Source organism: Carcharhinus amblyrhynchos, chromosome 7 (genome assembly GCF_965287045.1).
Source record: "Carcharhinus amblyrhynchos chromosome 7, sCarAmb.v2.hapA, whole genome shotgun sequence".
Classification (NCBI taxonomy): domain Eukaryota; kingdom Metazoa; phylum Chordata; class Chondrichthyes; order Carcharhiniformes; family Carcharhinidae; genus Carcharhinus; species Carcharhinus amblyrhynchos.
Genome location: NC_137330.1, coordinates 14292634 through 14316861, shown reverse-complemented (window position 1 = coordinate 14316861; position 24228 = coordinate 14292634). Strand labels below are relative to the sequence as shown.

General features: G+C 44.0%; 1 protein-coding gene across 1 annotated transcript in view; it reads left to right on the top strand.

Annotated features, from left to right (window-relative positions):
- The window catches only part of adgrb3 (adhesion G protein-coupled receptor B3), a 791427-nt gene extending 767518 nt beyond the window's left edge, over window positions 1-23909 (top strand). The window contains exons 29-32 of the mRNA XM_080191979.1: window positions 17779-17814; window positions 19322-19426; window positions 19535-19588; window positions 23137-23909. Of these exons, the coding sequence (XP_080048105.1) occupies window positions 17779-17814; window positions 19322-19426; window positions 19535-19588; window positions 23137-23325 (384 nt within the window). The 3' untranslated portion in view covers window positions 23326-23909. The remainder of the gene's footprint in view (window positions 1-17778; window positions 17815-19321; window positions 19427-19534; window positions 19589-23136) is intronic.
- The last annotated feature ends 319 nt before the right edge of the window (window positions 23910-24228 follow it).

The window sequence follows — 24228 nt, the reverse complement described above, 5'->3', positions numbered from 1 at the left end:
ATATCAAGACAGCATTTGACTGAGTGTGACATCAATCCTAGCCCTAACAAAACTGGAATCAATGGGAATCAGGGGAAAAACCATGGCTGGTTGAAGTCATGCATTCTCTGCTGGTTGGAGTCATAGCTGGCACAAAGGAAGATGGTTGTTGTTGTTGTAAGTCATCTCAGCTCCAGGACATCACTGCAGAAGTTCCTCAGGGTAGTGTCCACGGCCCAACCACCTTCAGCTGCTTCATCAATGACCTTCCTTCCATCATAAGATCAGAAGTGGGGATATTCACTGAAGCAGTGCATGTCAATATGAAGCAAGACCCACAGAACCATAGAAAATTACAGCTCAGAAACAGGCCTTTTGGCCCTTCTTGTCTGTGCCGAACCATTTTTTGCGTCGTTCCACTGACCTGCACTTGAACCATATCCCTCCACACCCCTCTCACCCATGAACCCATCCAAGTTTTTCTTAAATGTTAAAAGTGACCCCGCATTTACCACTTTATCCGGCAGCTCATTCCACACTCCCACCGCTCTCTGCCTGAAGAAGACCCCCCTAATATTCCCTTTAACCTTTTCTCCTTTCACCCTTAACCCATGCCCTCTGTTTTTTTTTTCTCCCCTAGCCTCAATGGAAAAAGGCTGCTTGCATTCACTCTATCTATACCCATCAAAATCTTGTACACCTCTATCAAATCTCCCCTCATTCTTCTACGCTCCAGGGAAGACCTGAACAATATTCAGCTGCTAAGTGAAAAGTAACATTCATGCCACTGGAGTTCCAAGCAGTGGCCATCTCCAACAAGAGTGCATCTAACCATCTCCAGTTGACTTTAAAATGGCATTGCCATCACTGAATCCCCCGCTATCAACATCCTGGAGGTTACCACAGACCAGAAGTTGAACTGGACGAGGCATATAAATACTGTGACTCCAAGAGCAACTCAAAGGCTGAGTAATTCCGTGGAGTAAATCATCTCCTGACTCCCCAACGCCTGTCTAGCATCTACAAGACACAAGTCAAGAGTGTGATGGAACATTCTCTCCTTGCCTGGGTGAGTGCAGCTCCAATAACACTCAAGAAGCTTGACACCATCCAGGACAAAGCATCTCGCTTGATTGGCATCTCAGTTATCACCTTAAACACTCACTCCCTCCGCCATTGATACACAGCCATGTATACCATCTACAAGAAGTACTGCAGCAACTCGCCCAGGCTCCCTCGGCAGCACCTTCTAAACTCACAAACTCGACCTAAAAGGACAAGGGCAACAGACGCATGGGAAGACCACAACCATCACCGCCGGGAAGTTGCTGTCCAAGCCACATACCATCCTAACTTTAAGTATACCGTTGTTCCTTTTTTCTGGGCCAAAACCCTGAGATTTAAAAGCTAAAAGCACTTATGGACCAACCTAGGCAATTCGGGATGAACCATTGACGCTTGTATTGCTAACAAGGCTAAGATCTCAGCGCTGAACTTTAAAAACTCTTCAAGACATCAAGAAGCTATCTGATTGCCAACTTAAGCATAGAATTCCTACAGTGCAGAAAGGGGGCCATTCGGCCCATCAAGTCTACACCAATCACAATCCCACCCAGGCCATATTCCAGTAACCCCATATGTTGACCCTGCTAATCCACTGAGTCGAGGGTCAATTTAACATGGCCAGTCCACCTAACCTGCACATCCTTGGACTGGGACACAATGTTATTGATTTAAAAAAGACTGACTTTATGGTATAGCCAGTATCTGGCCAACCATGCTCATCCCCTGTGTTTGTAATCAATAACGTACTCTTCAGAATCACAGAGAAATTCTGTTTTCGTGGTAGCATTGTTCTGGAAACATTTTATTTGTCACAATTTCCGAAGTGCCATATATTGGTAGTCATTTCCCTATCTTATCTGTAATACTTGACAATAGATTGCTTACTGCTACATATCGTTATTAACAACCTTTCAAAAACCAACTCACTCTCGGGGAGGTGGTAGCCTGGTGGTATTATCGCTAGACTATTAATCCAGAAACTCAGCTAACTTTCTGAGGACCTGGGTTCGAATCCCGTCAAGGCAGATGGTGGAATTTAAATTCAATAAAAAATCTCTGGAATTAACAATCTACTGATGATACCATTGTCGGAAAAACCCATCTGTTTCGCTAATGTCCTGTAGGGGAGTGTGATGACTTCAGTCGGGCTAATGAGGTTGGCCTGCGAGAGAACCCCCTGATAAGCCTTTCGCCATCTACAGGTCCAGGCAACGGGTGACCGAGCGGGTCATCCAGCCTGACTGTCTGTCCCTCTACCGCAGTTACATTCGCAGCTGGGTGTCCCTGGAGAGTGAGTATGTGTGTTTGAAGGCACTGTTAATGCCCACTTGGCACCACAGGGACTGGGGTGCATTATTGAAAATGTATTGGTACATTATGACCCCAAGAAGAAATTGATACTCACCTGTGACATGCCCCTGTACGGGGTGGGCACTTTCCTGGCAGAGGTGGCAGAACGGACAGGAATGGCCAATAGTGTGTGTCTCCAGGACCCTTACGATAGCAGAGCGAAGATATGCCCAGATTGAAAAGGAAGGATTGGCGGTAATCTTTGCAGTTAAAAAATTTCACCAATATTTATACGGGTGGAAATTCACGTTCGCCACAGATCATAAACCCTTGCTAGGCCTACTGAAGGAAAATAAAGCAGTGCTGCCAGTGGCGTCAGCCCAGTTCCAGATGGCACGTCCAGACCAGATAATTGGGGATAGCTCTGTAATTGCACTAACTGCATGTTTACCCGCCGGCAGCACAGGGGTTGTGTAGGGGAGAGTCTTGTAAATATACCCCATCAGTGAATAGGAAGCACACAACTTGAGCAGATTTAATCTATAGTTCGTCTTATAGTTCAAGTGCCCAAGATCATGAATGATAAGGAGAATAGCTTGCATTTATATGGCGCCTTTCCCAAGGCACTTTATAATGAATTACTTTGTGCAGGATATATGGACAGAAACAGCATATTCGGCCTAACTGGTCCATGCTGGTGTTCACACTCCACCTGAGGCATCCTTTCTTGTTGAAATTTGTCATTATAACCATCTATTCCTTTCTCCCTCATGTGCTTGTCTCGTTTTCTCTTAAATGTATCTATGCTAATCACGTTAACCACTCCATGTGGTAGTGAGTTCCACATTCCCATCACTCTTTGGGTGAAGACATTCCTTCTGAATTTCCCTATTGGATTTCTTGGGGTCTGCCTCATACTGATGGCTTCTCGTTACGCTTTTCCACACTAGAGGAAACATTCTCTCTCTATCTGCTCCATCAAAACTCCCAGTACTTTGAAATGTAGGCACTATTGTAATGTAGTAAGCAATTTGCAAACAGTGAGCTGCCATGAACAGCAATGGGATATTGGCCAGATAATATTATCCACAGGGATATTGTTTGAGGGAAAGGTTTTGGCCAAAACACTTCCAAGTAGTGCAGTGAGATGCTTTGTGTCTGAGAAGGCAGACAGGGATCAATTTAATATCTTACCCAAAAGACTGTACCTCTGACAGTGTAACACTCTTGATGTGGAGATGCCGGCGTTGGACTGGGGTAAACACAGTAAGAAGTCTGACAGGTTTAAGTCCAACCGATTTATTTGATAGTAAACTCACAAGCTTTCGGGGTTTGCTCAGGTGAATGGAGAGTTCTGGCCTCAGTCAGAGCATATAACAGCACAGACAGTCTACAGATTACTGATTAGAATGTGATTCTTTACAACTAACCTGCTGTTCAAGTCTTAAAGAGGCCAACAATGTAAGTGGAAGGAGTGTAACACTCTCCCAGTTCTACACCTGAGTGTCAGCCATGATTACGTTACTCAAGTATCTGGAGCAGGATTTGAACACACAACCTTCAGTTTCATAGGCAAAATCTGTGAGAAAATTCCAGCACTTGGGAACTCGAATCCCACCATTTTAGTGTTAGTTTGATCACATTGTTGACTGCACGTGTAAGCATCTTACCCCCCAGAGTACGTGTTAACATGTTCACTTCCTGTGCCTGTGTTAACACGCGCACTGCTCTGAGTACATGCGATGGTATGATCACTTTCCTGCTGCATGTATTATTGTGTCCACTGTCCTGTGTACATGTGTTAGGCTGCTCCCTGCACAGGTATTAACATGCTCACTGCCCTGAATGCATGTGTTAACATGTTTACTGCCCTGTGTACATGTCTTGTGTTCACTTCCTTGAGTATATGTTAGTGTATTCACTGTCATGTGTCAGTGAGCTCACTGCACTGAGTACATGTTAATGCATTCGCTACCCTTTGTACACATTCTAGCATATGTACTGCTGAATATGTTTGTGTGTTCACTTCCTGAATACACGGTTTGGTGGACGCGTGGGATCCTTGATTTTTTTATTCATTTGTAGGAAATGGGCGCCACTGGCTGGCCCGCATTTATTGTCCATCCCTGGTTGCCCTTGAGAAGGTGGTGGTGAGCTGCTGCCTTGAATCGCTGCAGTCCATGTGCTGTGGGTTGACCCGCAATGCCGTTAGGGAGAAAAATTCCAGGATTTTGACCCAGCGAATGCAAAGGGATGGTGATATATTTCCAAGTCAGGGTGGTGAGTGGCTTGGAGGAAAACTTGCTGGTGGTGAGATTCCCATGCATCTGCTGCCCTTGTCCTTCTGGATGGAAGTGGTCAGGGTTTAGAAGGCTCTGTCTAAGGATCTTTGGTGAATTGCTGCAGTGCATCTTGCAGATGGTACACACTGCTGCTACTGAGCATCGGACGTGGAGGAACTGAATGTTTGTAGATGCGGTGCCAATCAAGTGGGCTGCTTTGTCCTGGATGGTGTCAAGCTTCTTAAGTGTTGCTGAAGCTGCACTCATCCAGCCAAGTGGGGAGTATCCCATCACACTCCTGACTTGTGCCTTGTAGATGGTGGACAGGCTTTGGGAACTCAGGAGGTGAGTTACTCACCGCGCTATTCAATCATAGAACCCTACAATGCAGAAAGAGGCCCTTCGGCCCATCGAGTCTGCACCGAACACAATCCCACCCAGGCCCTACCCCCATGTCCCTACATATTATACCCACTAATCCCTCTAACCTACACACCCCTGGATACTAAGGGGCAATTTCTTAGCATGGCCAATCAACCTAACCCGCACATCTTTGGAATGTGGGAGGAAACTGGAGTACCCGGAGGAAACCCACGCAGACACGGGAAAATGTACATATTCCACACAGACGGTGACCCGAGCCGGGAATCGAACCCAGGACCGCTGGAGCTGTGAAGCAGCAGTGCTAACCGCTGTGCTACCGTGCCTCCCGTTTCTTAGCCTCTGACCTGCTCATGTAGCCACTGTGGTGAGGTCAGATGAGTTGATTGCGCTTTCCAAGGCAGCGGGAAGTACAGACAGAGTCAATGGATGGGAGGTAAATTTAGAAAATAATTTAACCCACAAACAACGCGGCCAATTTGAAGTGGAAACTAAATTAATCCTAAGACGTAAATGGGCATTCTTATGTGCAGTGCGACAGGACGAGTAAAAGTTCACTTGTGAAGCCAGAGTATTTCTAGGAATGATGGAAATTATTGTTGAGTGTTTAAAGGTTCTGTCTGCTGAGGATTCAAGAAGTGCAGCTAAGACATTGGCATTAGAGTTCCACCCCAAAAGCTAGGAGGTTTGAAATGTTTAAACTAGTGGCCAGAGAATTAGATGCTAACCTGAGGCAAGTGGAAGGTAAAAGGAAATGGGATTAGCGAAAATACAGCAAGAACGGAGACTGATGCCAGCGCTGGCAAGGGAGAGAGACGAAAAAGAAAGGGGAATAGAGGAAACCTTCCAAAGAAGACAGTGAAAAAGAGAGATAAGACTACGTGAACTGCTTAGGGAGGCTGATGCAGGCTGGAGAACAGGAAATCCCACATTGTCAAGAGCAGTCCCAAGAGGGTGGAGAAAGCCAGTGGGAAGCTGCCAGTCTCACTGGGAACCACGAGAGATTTGGAAAGCCGCAGGTAGAGAGAGAGAGCCTGTGAGAGCTGGACTGGCTAGGGGCGAACCGCTCGAATTCAATAAAGCCAATGAAGATGAAACAGACCCGGGTAAAGTCCACGGGAGCCAGACTGGCTAACAGAAAGCCTGATGAGAAGTTGATGTGGTTAAAGAAAAGCCACTTGAGTTTAAAGTCCAAAGATGTTCAGGTTATGTGGACTGACTGGGCTAAATTACCCCGTAGTGTCCAAAGATATGTGGTTTAAGTGGATTGGCCATACTAAATTACCTTAGTATCCAAAGGTGTGCAGGTTAGCTGGATAGGCCACGCGCAGGGTTACAGGGATGGAACAGAGGGGTGATTATTGGTAAGATGCTCTTGCAGAGAGTCAGTACAGACATGATGGGCCAAATGATCTCATTCTGCACTGCAGGTATTCTATGTTTCTAGGTTCTGAAAGTGGCAAAGTAGTAGTGAAAGAGATCCATGAAGGGCCTGTAAAGGTTAAAAAGGATGAAGAAATTGAGCCAGTAATCTGCTTAGCAGACTATTTAAATGAGGAACAGATAGACCAAGGAAGAGTGGGGGTGACGCCCCACCCAGTGGAAGGGCAGTACAACAGAAGCTGAATATCCACTTGGGGATATTAGATTCCAGGGCACATGAAACAGGTTGAGGAGAGAGCCCATTCCCAAATTAAAGCAGGAAGGGAAGCGAATACACCCAAAAACAAACAACACTTGTGGAGTCCACAAGGAGAACATCGATGAATCCAATGCAGGTAACCACTGATCGACAAAACTAAACAGAGCAAACTTTAAACCTCAACCTGCCCAGAAATATTGATGGAGAATTCGTCAGTAGTAAAGTGCCAGGCTGCAGTCCAGAATTGCTACGGGGGGTGGAAATCACCTGACTAAATCAGATTCGTAACAAGTGTCTGGCTTTGAGCGAATTAATTCACAGCTTAGAGGTTAAAGCTGATCAGAGCAGGCCAGGCTCAAAGTCAGGACAATTCTCATTTGCAGACTGAAAGGTACTACGCTCAGCAGCATGCAAGTGGTGCCAGTGAGAGGGAGCAAGAGCAGCAACCTGGGAGCCAGCAGACACGTGACGAACCACCAGAGACAATATTTAATCATTGATCATTGAATCCTGCAGTGCAGAAGGAGGCCATTTGGCCCATCGAGTCTGCACCATCCCACCTAGGCCCTATCCCGGTAACCCCACTCATTTACCTAGCTAGTCCCCCTGACACCGAGGGGCAATTTAACATGGTCAGTCCACCAAAACCGCACATCTTTGGACTGTGGGAGGAAACCAGTGTACCCAGAGGAAACAGAGGCAGACGCAGGGAGAACATACAAACTCCACACGGACAGTGATCCAAGTTAGGAATCGAACATGGATCCCTGGCACCGTGAGGCAGCAGTGCTAACCACTGTGCCACCTCAAGTCCGAGGTTTCAGCAGGGAAAAGTCACAGGGTTTCTGCCAAAATTACCTGTCATTATAAGGGAATAGAGCAAATTAAGCATGACTAATCTATTCAAATGATGACAGGTTTTGTTTTTTACCATCTGAAGGGAGAGGTGGGAGAGGAGGCATCGGAACAACAGAGTGAGTGGAGCACATTATCCAAAGTCTAACTCAGGTTAGGATCCCCTAGGATTTAAAATCACAGTCGAACAGAACAGATGCAATTAGACCCAGAGTGTGAATGGATGTGCGTGTGCTATTTTTTATTCTCTTTATATTTGAATGCCTATATTGAAGCCCTCACTGAAATTTGCATTTCATTCCGCGTAAGGTAGAGGAGCCGCAATAATATGACTTGTTCATGAGTGATATCAATCTGTAATTACACCGGCTAATCAAAAATATTTTGAATGGTTTGAAAAGGGTTTTTCAATAGCAAGAAGGTCACCAACTTTAAAAATGGCTGCCACAAGACCTCTGATGTTGGGTATTGCAAGTTGACCAGCTTTTGGAAAGTTCCAAGTGAATCACAATTCAGACATGCCCTTTTGGAATGTCACACCTGTTGATGTCAAAAACTAATTCAAAAATATTTACTGAACGTGATACTGGACCTTATATTTGCATTCCTGTAAGGCTACCTCTAAGTGGAGACAGACAGTCTTCTAGAACAATAAATACATATAAAAATTGTTCTTCCTGTCTCATCAAAATGAATAATGGATATTTAGGCATTAATGGTTGGGACATTGCTCTATTTAATCACCCCAGCCGTCAAACAAAAGCCATGGTTGGTTCAAACATCAGACAAGCAAACAGCTTCTGAAATCATTATGGAGAGGGAGATCGTGTGACTATTTTTGAAATCTCTTTAGAATACAGCGTGAGCTGTTAAAACAAGAGCCGTCTGGAAAAGTTGTCAATGACGTGGTAAAGGTTCCCTTCCCTTCTCTCCTGAGTTAGGGCCACATTTCTAACTGTTTAAAAATCCAGCACAGAGATAGGGAACTTCTCATCAAAAGAAATCTTGGGTGCAAAATCATCGATTTTTGAAAAGATGGTGCTGTTTGTTTTTATCAACTTGTGTTATTCATGTTATTAATAATCGCACTTTTAAGTTGCTCAAAATCAGAAACTGTCCGGTGTTTAATTTTCCCATGCTGTCTGGTTTGAAAGAGGAAGGACATCATATTGGTGATGCATGAGTCACTTCAGTCCCTATGGCCCTGCTGGAACAGTCAAATGTCCCATATTGGTTCCTTGCTACTTATTATTTACCGATAATACAATATATACATCCATCTTTAAAAGTAAATCCTTTTGAATTAATTATTGACGTCAACAAGTGTGAAATTCCAAAAGGGTGTCGTGGCATGTCTGAATTGTGATTCACTTGGAGCTTTCCAGAAGCTGGTCAACTTGCAATACCCAACTTCAGAGGACTTGTGGCAGCCATTTTTAAAGTTGGCGTCCTTCTTGCTTTTGAAAAGTCTTTTTCAAACCGTTCAGAATATTTTTGATTAGCTGGTGTAATTACAGATTGATAGCACTCATGAACAAGTCACATTATTGCAACACGTCTATCTTATGAGAAATGAAATGCAAATTTTAGTGAGGGCTTCCAGTCAAACATCCAAATATGAAGAGAATTTAAAATAGTGCACGTGCATCCGTTTATGCCCCTATTATTGTAGCTGTTCCAATTATTAACTTCTATAAACTGAAGATTACCAGTCAACTTTTGAAGATAAACAGAAGTCTTTCTTATAGTCTGTCATTTAAAAAAAAATATTAATCATGGTAGCAAAATGTTGTGGCTCCATCTTATTGAGTTGACATTTATTGCTCTTGGTGGTGAGTTGGCACTCTACATAGGCAATGTTGTGCATGTTATACCCAATGTTGTAGATGTTGCACTTGCACTTGAGTTGTGTCACTTAGTGGCGATGTCGTCTCCCTGGATATTAATGTTTCCAGTATTGCCAATGGTCTCTGTTTTCGAACTCTGGTGTAATTGGAATATTGACTCGACTTCTCCTTATTTGCACCTGGGTTGGGTCGCAACGATGCATGTCTGACCATGGTGTCTCAGCTTCAGCAACAACATTTGCTGGGCTCCATGTTTCCATGAGTCCTGTACGTGTACGCTTTGTCCTTTCCACAGCCCAGGGAGGGATTCACCAGGTTTGTTGAAGTGCTGGCCTCTTCCCTGTTGTGTTTCACTCAGTTGTGTCACTCCCTTCTGGTTACTCGGATGTATTTTGCTTGGCAGAGTATTATATTTTATTTCATTCAGCGACCCAGCAGGTTATTTCACGCCAGCATTGGGAGCTGTGAATCAAAGTGACAATAAGACAAGGTTTAAGTCTTCCTTTGTCGCGTGACATTTTGCAAGGATTCTTTTGACTATGCGTGTGTTTTGAGAAACCCGTGTCCCCTTGGATAATGTAGTGATGATGCTGAACCCATACTGTTTAGTGTATTCCTTAATTCCCCTGGATGTGAACTGGGTTCCATTGTCATACTTCATTCTTTCAGGAATGACTTGCCCATCAAACAGAACTCATACTGTTGGGAAGCTTGTTATAGCTCTCAAATCTTCTACCTGTCAAATTAAAAGGGAACTTTGATTTATAGTCTGCAACTATGATTTGATTTTGATTTGATTTATTATTATCAGATGTATTAGTATACAGTGAAAAGTATTGTTTCTTGCACACTATACAGACAAAGAAACCGTTCATAGAGAAGGAAAGGAGAGCGTACAGAATGTAGTGTTACAGTCATAGCTAGGGTGTAGAGAAAGATCAACCTAATATAAGGTAAGTTCATTCAAAAGTCTGATAGCAGCAGGAAAGAAGCTGTTTTTGAGTCAATTGACACATGTCCTCAGACTTTTGTATCTTTTCTTGATGGAGAAAGTTAGAAGAGTATGTCTGGGGTGTGCGGGGCCCTTAATTATGCTAATTGCTTTTCTGAGGCAGCGGGAAGTGTAAACAGTGTCAGTGGTTGGAAGGCTGGTTTGTGTGATGAACTGGGCTTCATTCACGATCCGTTGTAGTTTCTTGTGGACAGAAAGAATGCCTTCTAAGGTGCATCTATAAAAATTGGTGACAGTTGTAGCGGACGTGCTGAATTTCCTTAGTCTTCTTTGAAATTGGAGGCATTGGTGGGCTAAACTTAACTATAGTATGGCATGGAGGGACCAAGATAGATTGTTGGTGATCTGAACACCTAAAAACTTGAAGCTTTCAATCGTTTCTACTTTGTGCCCATTGATGTAGACAGGGGCATGTCCACCACTGTGCTTCCTTAAGTTGATGACTGTCTCCTTTGATTTGTTAACATTGAGGGAGAGGTTATTGTCATCGCACCAGTTCACCAGATTCTCTATCTCTTTTTGTACTCCATCTTATCACTGAGATCCAACCCACCACAGTAGTGGCATCAGCAAACTTGAAAATCGAGTTGGAGGGGAATTCGGCCACGCAGACATAAGTGTATAAGGAGTATAGTAAGGGACTGAGGACACAGCTTTGCAGAGCACCAAATCAAATCAAATCAATTTTTCCATTCCCATGTGCCCTTCATGTATCCTCTGGAGAGGTTGTTCCTGCATTGTTTTGGTTTTGATTATTCTGGATCCAGCTTGCAGAACATCTCTTCCTGTGAGATGTCACCTCACATAGACCAGCACTGCTATATTCTGGTTGCGTTTGCTATATCTTCTCAGGCAATCCTAGGGTCACTAGGAGAGAGAGAGCATCTGTAATTCCTCACCTTTGCTGATCTTATCTCAAATTTAACTGTGTTTCAGAGGTGTTATATTCATTAGATGTTAATTCTTTACATCTAGATCTTCTTATGTTTAAGTTTATTTATTTGTGTCACAAGTAGGCTTACATTAACACTGCAATGAAGTTACTGTGAAAATCCCCTAGTCGCCACACTCTGGCACCTATTCGGGTACACTGAGGGAGAATGAAGCCTGGTCACTGCACCTACGCAGCATATCTTTGGACTATGGGAAGAAACTAGGAAAGCCACATAGACATGGGGAGAACATGCAGACCCCACAGAGACAGTGACCCAAGCTGGGAATCGAATCCAGGCCCCTGGCACTGTGAGGCAGCAGTGCCAACCACTGTGCCACCATGGCATCTTAGTTTCTGATGAAAAGTACTTTCCGATGGATGTACTTACTACACTCAACTCTCAATGTCACCTCCTCCACCTCATGGTTCACAGATGATTTGCAGCACTTCATAACTGCTCTACCCCAGCAGAGCAGGACTATCTGTTCCTGTAATGTCAAACCTACAGGTAACATTTCTTCCTCTGTGTCGAACTACAGAAATTTTTAAATCATTTACAGGAGGTGGGTGTCATTAGCTGGATCAGAAATTGTTGCTTATTCCTAACCGTCCTTCAGAAGACGGTGGTGAGCTGCCTTCTTGAACCATTGCGGTCCATGTGGTGTAGGTACAGTGCTGTTAGGGAGGGCATTCCAGGATTTTGACCCAACGTCAGTGAAGGAACGGCGATGTATTTCCAAGTCAGGGATGGTGACTGGGTTGGAGGGGAACTTGCAGGTGGTGGTGGTGTTTCCATATGTCTGCTGCTGTCTCCTGGATGGTGCCGAGCTTCTTGAGTGTTGTCAGAGCTGCACTGATCCAGGCTGGTGGAGAGTATTCCATCACACGTCTGACTTGTGACATGTAGGTGGTGGACAGGAGATAGCAGATAAGCCTCAGAATACTCAGCTCTGACCTGCTTCTGTGGCCATGACGTGGAGATGCCGGCGTTGGACTGGGGTAAACACAGCAAGAAGTCTCACAACACCAGGTTAAGGTCCAACAGGTTTATTTGATAGTAAACGCTACAAGCTTTCGGAACGCTGTTCCTTCATCAGGTGAGTGGAGAGTTCTGCTCACAAACAGGGAATATAAAGGCAATCAGTATTCGATAAACTGTGTGTGGCTTTATATTCCCTGTTTGTGAGCAGAACTCTCCACTCACCTGACGAAGGAACAGCGTTCCGAAAGCTTGTGGCGTTTACAATCAAATAAACCTGTTGGACTTTAACCTGGTGTTGTGAGACTTCTTACTGCTTCTGTAGCCACAGTATTTATGGCCACAGCTCCAGGGTCCACAAGATGTGCAGGTTAGGTTGATTGGCCATGCGAAGAAATTGCCCCTTAGTGTCCAGGGATGCGTAGGTTAGAGGGATTAGTGGGTATAATATGTAGGGATATGGAGGTGGGATTGTGTTTGGTGCAGACTCAATGGGCCGAAGGGCCTCTTTCTGCACTGTGGGGTTCCATGATTCTATTTGAATGGCTCCTCCAGTTCAGTTTCTGGTCTATGTTGGGTGTACATTCTTCTGTTGCTGCTGCCTTGAATCAATGCTACCTTTTTCATGGCTCAGTTTAGCTGTTTGAATAGTCAGCGTCTTGTCTGCTTTGGCAGTGTCTAGACCCTGTGATATCGAGCACTCATCCTTCCTGATTACTGCATTCTGTGTTTCGGGGTGTGCAGAACAACAAATTAGTTGATTGCTAGCCTTTCATCTGTGAGTGTGATCTTATACTTTCTAGCTGCAGGCTTTAATCTTGTTAGTAAGGTATCAAAAGGCTTGCCTAATCTGAGTCTGAGACCTTGAATTTCACACTGGCAGATGCGTTGATTCTATTTGGCTGGAGATGGGTGCTGAATTTTTCCTAAGCTTGTTTTCTGCCTCTTTGCTGTGGTCCTCAGTGAGCTCCCAGCTGTTGGACCACAAGACAGAGGGAGCAGAAGTCGGCCATTCGGCCCATCGAACCTGCTTTGTCCTTCAATGAGAGCGTGGCTGGTCCGATATGATAATCCTCAGCCTTATCCCCATAGCCGCGGGTGGCACGGTAGCACAGTGGTTAGCACTGCTGCTTCACAGCTCCAGGGATCTGGGTTCGATTCCCGGCTCGGGTCACTGTCTGTGTGTAGTTTGCACATTCTCCTCGTGTCTGCGTGGGTTTCTTCCGGGTGCTCCGGTTTCCTCCCACAGTCCAAAGATGTGCGAGTTAGGTTGATTGGCCATGCTAAGAAATTGCCCCTTAGTGTCCTGAGATGTGTAGGTTAGAGGGATTAGTGGGTAAAATATGTAGCAATATTAGAGTGGGGCCTGGGTAGGGATTGTGGTTGGTGCAGACTGAATGGGCCTCCTTCTGTACTGTAGAGTTTCTGTGATTCTATCATAGGCTGTAGCTGTGCATTTATTGCTGCGCTGGTTGCCATTTTAGGGGAGGTGATGACCCAATGGTATTATCGTAAGACTATTAATCCAGAAACTGAGCGAATGTTCGGGGAATTATGGCACCTGGTGGAACTTGAATTCAAATTTTTAAAAATCTGGAACGAAGAACCTACTGATGACCATGAAACCATTGTCGATTGTCAGAAAAACCCATCTGGTTCACCAGTGTCCTTTAAAGAAGGAAATCTGCCTTCCTTACCTGCTCTGGCTCCAGAAATGTGGTTGACTGTCAACTGCTGTCTAAACACGGGCAACTAGGGATGGGCAATAAATGCTGGCCAGCCAGCGACACCCATTTGCCACGAATTAATATAAAAAAAATTGTTTTTCAACCTTGCACAATATGCTCAGTTTTTCTTCTGGTGTGGGTTGATTTTCCAAATCAGCACTAAACTAATTAAAATGACTTGGGTTTACTCATGGACACTTGCAAACACCATGCTCTCAGTTCTTCGAATCCTTTTGGTTCCTAGTTATTGTGGATAATTCCACTTTAAGTCTGTAAAGATCAGAAACTCCCTAATGTTTCATTGTGCCATGCTGTCTGGTTCAAAAGGGAAAAAACAGATTGAACTGGTTATTACTTCTGCCTCAAGCACAACTGTGAAACGAGGCCCCAGAACACTTATATGTAACGATTTGTTTTTTGGTTCATTGTTCTTAGCTATTTGCAAATATTTACAGACAATGCAACTATATAGCAGAAGGATTACACTTCAGAAAGGAATTGTCTCTGACAGTTGCAATTTTACATGGGTGTCAACTCCAGTCCTGGAAGTTTCAAGTTTATTAGTAGTGTCTTTAATAGGCTTACATTAACACTGCAGTTACCGTGAAAATCCCCTAGTCGCCACACTACGGGGCCTGTTCAGGTACACTGAGGGAGAATTTAGCGTGGCCAGTGCACCTAACCAGCACGTCTTACAGACTGTGAGAGAAAACTAGACCACCTGGAGGAAACCCATGCAGACACGGGGAGAACATGCAGACTTCGTACAAACAGTGATCCAAGCCGGGAATGGAAGCTATGTCCCTGGTGCTGTGAGGCAGCAGTGCTGAACATTGCGCCGCTCTGTTCAAGGTCACTGAGAAAAATGTCTATCACAGCCACAAATACCAGCAAAAGACACATAAGCAGTGACCTCACAATTTTTTTTATCTTTTAGCATTGAACTGTCTACAGTATAACTCATAACGTTTGATCCTTGTGTGTGAATGTGGGTTGTGAATTTTGAGATGCAAATTTACCTTTTCAAATACTTTTTATATCTTTGCCTAGTTGGGTTTTTAACTCAATAAATACCAACTCCATTTTGTCTTACATAAGAACATAAGAAATAGGAGCAGGAGTAGGCCATCTGGCCCTTCGAGCCTGCCCCGCCATTCAATAAGATCATGGCTGATCTGTCGTGGCTCAGTTCCACATTCCCGCCCTCTCCCCATAACCCTTAATCCCCTCTCTCATCAAAAACCCATCAACCCGCGTCTTAAAAATATTTAGCGAGGCAGCCTCCACCACTTCAACGGGCAGAGAATTCCAGAGATTCACCACCCTTTGAGTGAAGAAGTTCCTCCTCAACTCTGTTCTAAACCGCCCCCCCTTTATCTTGAGGCTATGCCCCCTAGTCCTACTATCCTTTCTGAGCGGGAAGAGTCTCTCCACCTCTATCCTATCCATCCCATTCATCATCTTATACGTCTCAATGAGATCTCCCCTCATTCTTCTAAACTCTAACGAGTACAAGCCTAATCTATTCAGCCTCTCCTCATAGCTCAACCCCCTCAACTCCGGCATCAGCCTAGTAAACCTCCTCTGCACTCCCTCCAAGGCTAAAATATCCTTGCGTAAGTACGGCGCCCAAAACTGCACACAGTACTCCACCTGCGGCCTCACCAATGCCCTATACAGCCGCAGCAAGACCTCCCTACTTTTATATTCAATCCCCCTCGCTATGAAGGCCAGCATCCCATTCGCCTTCCTGACCACCTGCTGCACCTGCAAGCTGGGTTTTTGCGACTCATGCACAAGGACCCCGAGGTCCCTCTGCACCGTCGCCTGCTGCAGTTTTTCACCACGTAAGTAATAATCCTTCCTACCATTATTCCTACCAAAGTGGACCACCTCGCACTTGCCAACATTAAATTCCATTTGCCATTTCCTGGCCCATATTGTCTTAAACTCAATATATATTGTCTTAAACTCAAACAGTTTGCCAGACTAGTTTCTTTATAGCGAGCACACAAACGGTTAAAAAAAATACGCTGGTACAGTCAGTCCTGAAGTGGTAGGAAGGGAGGTGGGATCCATCCTTATTCTTCCTCATGTTGTTGTAACTGTGCGTTGGTTGTCCTGAGTATATGTTGGTGTGCGCAGTTTGCTAAGCAAGTATGTTAGTGTACTGCAGCCATTATGTTCAGGTCTTAGTGCATTGCAGGCCTTAGCATGTTCACTGCTCCGAATGCAGGTGTTCACTCCTGTGCACTTGTTAGTATACAGGTTAATAGTGTGCTCAGTGCCCTGAGTGCATCTGTGGACTTTTCACTTCCCTGTGCAGATGATAGTGTGTTCACTGCCCTGAATATATATTAGACTGTCACTTCTCTATGCTCATGTGTTAGCATGTTTCCTGCCTTGAGTATATGTGTTAGTGTGTTCACTGCCCTGAGTACACTTGTTAATGTGTTTGGTTCCCTTCATACAAGTGTTTGTGCATTCACTGTCATGTCTGCATGTGTAGCGTGTTCACTCCCCTCAGTACAAGTGCTCGTTTTCACTGCTCTGAGGACTGGAGCCTAGTGCCCTGTCCAATCCCCATTACATATACAGTCCTATTGTCTGACTGTGATTCCTTCACTCGATAGTTGGGTAACACAATGGCCTTCACAAAATGAAAAATCTTTCCTATTAGAGTTTTAAAGGTTCCCAGAGAGGTGACATTTAAAACTCACCTTACAGCGTGTGTTTGAGATTACTGAAACATCAGTGAAAATGAAAACACTTCAGGAACACAGCAGGTCTGGGCAGCAAAGAACAGATGAGCTGGTGTTTCGGACGAATATATATCTGCACTATACTCACATTATCACAAAGAGCAGTGATCCAACAAGTGCGTTTAAGTGAAATGTGGTCTAGTGAGTAAGCGCCACTGTGAAGGCAGGAACTTTAAACGCTGTAATCAACAACTTTAAAATTGATATTGGTGCAAATGGGTAATGTTTAAGTGCTTTTTGGTCAATGGAAGTGTTTGTCCATTTGAGAAAAGGATGTTTCAAGTGGTGAAGAATAATCAACATCCCAGCTCAGAGCTACTGCCTCAACATATCAGGGTGCAGATCTGGTGTTCTCCTCTCCTGATCTCCCAGTGTACGGTTATTAGTGAATCTCTTTGTGAACCTTTACTTCCTCCTACGTCATAGAATCCTTACAGTGCAGAAGGAGCCATTTGGCCCATTGAGTCTCCACCAACTCTCTGACGCAGCATCCCACCCGGGCCCTACTTCCGTAACCCCACCCCACTAATCTCTCTAATTTACACATTTTGGGAGACTAAAAGGCAGTTTAGCGCGCCCAATCCACCTAACCCGCACCTCGTTCGGAGGAAGCCTGTGCAGACACAGGGAGAACGTGCAGACTCCACACAGACAGTGACCCGAGGCCGGAATCGAACCCAGGTGTCTGGTGCCGTGAGACGGCAGTGCTAACCACTGTGCTGCCGTGCCACCCCTCTCGGTTCAGAGCTTCAATCAAGGTTTCAAATCAAGGAATGGCGATAACCATTGCTAATTCCTTGAGTGCTGGCCAGGAAAATCAGAAATGCCCCAGCTCTCCATTCTCCAGTCTGTATTCTCATCATGAAACCTAGCCATGTGGGAGTTGGTGCAATTCCTCTGACATCCCGAACATAGAGAGTAGCTCAAAGCACCTTTATAGTACACAAGAATAAATCATATTTGGCCTAATTGTGTTTTGAAATCTCAGCCAAGAAATCTAATGCATCCTTTAATGTTTTGCAGAGAAGAAAATCCCGCTACTCAGACCTGGATTTTGAAGTAAGTTTACAGGATGCAAAGATACAATTAACCTTCAGTTTTTGACATTGCCTTCATTTTCCCTCTGTGCATTTGCCAAACTGCTCCAGGCTCTCAGCAAGATTTATCTCAGTCGATGAGCTCGAGAATGTGACACGGATAAAACAATTCTGCTGTCCAGCTCCCAGTGCTTCGATCGAGAACACCCTACAGCTTCTCGTAAATTCTTGGCGGCCTCTTGCAATCGCTTTTCCACTGGAATTTGAGAGGTCAAAAGATTCCCTGTTGAGAGAGATCTTCTTAGAATCCCTACAGTACAGAAGGAGGCCATTCAGCCCATCAATTCTGCACTGACTCTCCGACAGACCATATCACCCAGGCCCAGTCACCATAAATCCACATTTTGCCCCACTAATTCCCCTTACTTGTACATCTTGGGACACCAGTAGGCAATTTAGCATGGTTAATCAACCTAACCTGCACATTTGGGAGCGGCATGATGGCACAGTGATAAACACACAGCATCAGGAACCAAGGTTCAATTCCAGCCTTGGGTGGCTGGGTGAAGTTTGCACATTCTCCCCATATCTGCATGGGTTTCCACCAGGTGCTCCAATTTCTTCCCACAGTCCAAAGATATGCATGTTAAGTTGATTGGTCATGCTAAATTGCCCCTTAGTGTTAGAGAGATTATCAGGATGAATACCTGGAGTTATGGGGATAAAGCCTGGGTTGGGTTGTTGTCAGTTCAGACTCGATGGGTCAAATGGCCTCCTTCTGTATTGTAGGGATTTAATAATTCATTGATGATCTTTGAATTGTGGGAGAAAATGGGAGCATCCACAGGAAATCCACACAGACACAGGAAGAACTTATGCTACAATTTCCATAGAACCCTACAATGCAGAAGGAGGCTATTTGGCCCATCGAGTCTACACTGACCACAATCCCACCCAGGTTCTAGCCCCATAACCCCTTGCATTTACCCTAGCTGGTTCCCCTGACACTAAGGAGCAATGTAGCATGGCCAATCAACGTGGCTTACAAATCTTTGCCTTTCAGCCATGTATCATTTCAAAAGGAATGCATGTAAGGTTTGGAGAAACTAAGACATCACCCAAAGTAGACATAATGGGCAGGATTGTATGGCCTCGCTCGTCCCAAAACCATAAAATCCCACCCAAGGTCAACAGAGCCTTCCACTGTCCGCTCATCACCCACTCCAATTCACGTGGGTGGGCGGGATGGTAAAATTCCAGCCTATATCTTATGATTTATAAGGCTCTTACCTTTGCGGTTTGCTTAGTAAAAATCCATATGTGTGCATTAATATTTCATTGACTTGTTCCTAATGCTGAGCATTACTGGAATCTCTAATTCTATAGCCACATCCTAAAGGACATTGACGATAGAGAGTTTTTTTTGTTTTAGATGACAAGGTGGTTTCTTTCATCAGATACACGTAGCTAATGTGAGTAAGTTAACATGCTGCAGTGGAGTTTTATCGTGTTCTGTCTTTGGTTTACAGAAAGTCATGCACACAAGAAAGCGACATATGGAACTATTTCAAGAATTAAATCAGAAATTCCAGACTTTGGACAGGTTCCGTGAGCCGCCAAATACAGGCAGTGTAGTAAGTAAAAATTCCCCTTCGACTGGTCACATCAAAATGTTTCTCGCTGCTGAGAGTGCGCGACAACGTGAAGTTGTACTTAACGGCTTCTTCTGTTTGTTTCCAAAGAATGAAAAATCATGGACCGTTTCTGCAGCAGGGTACGAGAGGGGTAGTGCAAGTGTAAGTAAGCAGCTCTCTTGAATTTGCATGCTCATCACAACTACTTCTGCATCTACTTCATCTTACTGTCCCATTTTATAGCTCCATTTCCTAACTCAGTGCTCCAGAGGCTGTAACTTTGCCAGGCACAAGCCTAAAAGAAGGGTCACTTCAGGATGCCAACCTGGTGGGTAATATGAGAGCAGGAGATATGACGTGAATCAAAATTTATTAAAGTTTGTTCTATTAGTGTCACAAGTAGGCTTACATTATACTGCAATGAAGTTACTGTGAAAATGCCCTACTCGCCATACAGTGGGCGGCATTGTGGTACTGCTGCCTCACAACCCCAAGGACCTGGGTTCGATTCCCGGCTTAAGTCACTGTCTGTGTGAAGTTTGCACGTTCTCCCTATGTCTGCACAGGTTTCCTCCGGGTGTTCCCGGAGTAAATATGGTAGGTTTAGTGGGATATTTGTAGAGTTACACTATAAATGTAACCCGTTACTGTGCCATCTTGATGTGGCGATGCTGGCATTGGACTGGGGTGGCACAGTAAGAAGTCTCACAACACCAGGTTAAATTCCAACAAGTTTATTTGGTAGCACAAACTTTCTGTGCGATGCTCCTTCATCAGCTGATGAAGGAGCAGTGCTCCAAAATCTCATGCTACCAAATGCTTTGGACTTTAACGTGGTGTTGTGAGACTTCTTACTGTAGCGACTTGGTCCTTGTTCCTTAAGTTGAGACAGTTGAATGGTTCCAGATACTTTCCCAGTGAGTGATGATCAGGTATCCTGTGAAAAACCTAGTTCTTGTGCTGAACACACAGAATTTAAACACATACAACACAAAAGGGTACCTTAGCCCTGCACACCTCCAGAAATGATAGAAAGATTGCAGAGTCATATCCACTGATTTGGAAAGGTACATTTTTGCTGATCAGTGGATTTGAAAGAAAAATTTGTGCATTTCATTGCACTTGCAAGTTCAATACTGTTACCAGTGAGTTGGAATGAATTTCCTCCAATATAGGAAAAGTGTCATTTGTAATTTTTGTTAGGTGATTAGGGGGTTACAGAACCAAGGCAGACAGATGGAGTTCAGATACAGATTAGCTATGCTATTTGAGTAAGGGCATGGTAACATAATGGTTACATTACTAGATCAGTAATCTTATTGTCTACTGACCTTATTGAGTTCAAACCTCTCCATGGCAACTAAATAATTTAAATTCAATTAATTAAATAAGCCTCAAATTTAAATTGGCAATGAAACTACTGGATTGGCGTAAAGACCCATCTGGTTCGCTAATGTCCTTTAGGGATGGAAATCTGTCACCTTTCACCCAGTCTGGTCTCCATATGACTCCAGTTTGGTTGGCTCGCAACTGCCCGTGAAAATGGCCTAGGAAACCACTTGGTTATATTGAAGATGGCAACTCACCACCACTTCCTCAAGGGCAGCGTGGGATGGCCAATAAATGTTGGCCTTGCCAGCAATGCACACGACCTGTGAATGCATTAGGAAATGCATGCTCGAGCTGGCGAGAGGGGCAGAATGGCTTTCCTCCTCTTCCAACATTGGTCCCTATACACAGTGGGGTTACGGAGAAACAGTCCTTGTTAAACCTTGTGAACAACAATTGTTATTAACGCTGTGCAACGTCAACTAACGCTTAGTTTTAGCTTAATTGATCAAAGTGAAGCCTGCTCTGCATTTGAAATTATAGTGTCATAGAGGTTTACAGCATGGAAATAGGCCTTCCGGCCTAACTTGTCCGCGCCACTCTTTTTTTTGAAACCTCTAAGCTAATCCCAATTGCGTGCATTTGGTCCATATCCCTCCATACCCATTATACCCATGTAAATATCTAAATGCTTTTTAAAAGACAAAATTGTGCCCATCTCTACTACTACCTCTGGCAGCTTGTTCCAGACACTCACCACTCTCTGTGTGAAAAAATTGCCCCCTCTGGACACTTTTGTATCTCTCCCCTCTCACCTTAAACCTACGCCCTCTAGTTTTAGACTCCCCTACCTTTGGGAAAAGATATTAACTATCTAGCTGATCTGTGCCCCTTATTATTTTATATAAGATCACCCCTCAGCCTCCTACGCTCCAGAGAAAAAAATCCCTGTTTATCCAGCCTTTCCTTGTAACTCAATCCATCAAGTCCCAGTAGCATCCTAGTAAATCTTTCCTGCACTCTTTCTAGTTTAATACTATCCTTTCTATAATAAGGTGACCAGAATTGCACACAGTATTCCAAGTGTGGCCTTACCAATGATTTGTACTTCAACAAGACATTCCAATTCCTGTATTCAATGTTCTGACCAATGAAACCAAGCATGCCGAATGCCTTCTTCACCACCCTGTCCACTTGTGACTCCACTTTCAAGGAGCTATGAACATGTACCCCTAGATCTCTTTGTTCTGTAACTCTCCCCAACGCTCTACCATTAACTGAGTAAGTCCTGCTCTGGCTCAATCTACCAAAATGCATCACCTTACATTTGTCTAAATTAAACTCCATCTACCATTCGACAGCCCACTGGCCCAATTGATTAAGATCCCATTGCAACTGGAGATAACTTTCTTCACTGTCCACTATGCCACCAATCTTAATGCACCCGGTGATATCTAACTGGAACCAGCAACAAATTCCATTTATTTAGTTCCTTTAATATAATAAAAGATGCCTCTGCTCTTCAGGGGAATGTTTTCGGCTGATACATGATACCGGATCGCATAACAGTGCCATTTTTATGTGAAAACATTCTTGTTCACATCTTTATTATTGCCAACCTTACACAGAAGTAGGTTTCTTGGCTGAAAAGATGTTTCAAATATTTGAAACATTGTATCGTGTGAATATTTTTGGCCTACCTATTGGTTTTATCTACCTCTTATTGGGGCAGTCTTGATCAAAGAGGTTGGCTTTAAGGAGCTTGTTAAAGGCTTGAAGGAGATGAGAGATAGAATGCTGCAGTTGCTTAGGAAGAGAATTAGTACTGCAGCTTCACAGTACCAGGGACCTGGGTTCGATTCCCAGCTTGGATCACTCTGTGCGGAGTCTGAATCTGTGTGGGATCCCTCCAGGTGCTCTAGTTTCCTCCCACAGTCCGAAAGATGTGCTGGTTGGATGCGTTGGCCATTCCAAATTCTCCCACAGTGTACCCGAACAGGCGCTGGAGTGTGACGGCTAGGGAATTTCCACAGTAACTTCATTGCAGCGTTAATGTAAGCCTACCTGTCACACTAATAAATAGACTTTAAACTTAGCTTAAGTCCCTGACACCTGAAGGCGCAGCCGTCAGTGGCAGAGTGATTAAAAGTGGGGGCTGGAATGAGGAGAGTGGCGTGAGGCGTCTGAGGGTCATGGAGGAAAGGCAAGATTCACGATGGGGACGCTTAAAAACAAGGATGGCAAGAATAATTTGATTTCATTTTTCATCCATATGCCCTGCCCCGTTGACGTGTTTGAGTGCCCTTTTTTTGTGTTTGAGTGTACTTTGTAAATCTCCAGCCAGCAGCGCGGATTAACGCTGGATTAACCTGTTCCCACAGGACAACCCAACACCCAGCAAGCATGACTGGGACGCTTACAAGAACCCCGGTGACTACCAACACTACTCACCAATGAATGTATTGGATGCGGAAGCAAAAGAGGCGTTAGAATTAAGGCAAGCAGAGTGGGAGAAGTGTCTCTCCATGCCCTTAGATGTGCAGGAGGGGGATTTTCAAACTGAAGTTTAAACTCAAGCTGGTCACAAGTAAAACCTCTTGCACTTCAAAAAAAATTTTTACAAAAGCCTGGTCTGTAGGTCTGGACTCTTTAGAGTAATTTAGGGACTTTATGCACCAGGAAAAAGATGTCCATGTCTTTAACATTTCTCACTATCTTATTTAGTGAGATACAAGATGTACAATTATTACCATCATGTGTTGTACGTTAATGTGGAATGAATTGTAAGGTAATCTTTATAGATAAACCTCAAGCAAAGATACATGTTGTACTAGCTTCATTTGGTTTAGTTTTAAAGAGAAAACTTCACCATGAAGCACAATGTATATATTTATGCAGTTTTTAAGATTTATAACAGTCTGTTTGGCCATTACTACACTTTTTACTTTATAATATAAAAGCAAACAATTTTCTGTCATTTAAATGAATGGTTGTTGAGCTATGTTCTTCATTGCTTTCAATGCAATAAAGTAATACTCTCACTTTTATATGAATAATATATTTCACATCTTTATTATTGCAGATTTCACACGGAAGCGCAGAAAAAAAATAGCTTTCTTGGCTGCAAACGTGTACAAAATATTTAAAATGTTGTATGGTGTAAATAAATTTTTGTCTACATATTAGTTTCATCTACTTTCTACATTTTATAGATTATTCAGAGTCTGCGTTTGACAACTGGAGTTCACCACTGTTTCGCAATCAGAACTTTGCCCCTGGAGCAGGAACGCGCACGCTCACATTGCACTTCAGATAAAAGAAAAATTCCTGTGCCCAGATCCGCAGATTTCCATCAGTGCATGAGTTCTCGCAATCCCGCAGTGTTCAAATTGGTCGCTGTGCTTTCTACAATTACGAGTGACAGATATCCGAGGTCTGTCTTCCTCAGTAAGTGTAGGTGATTCACAATATTG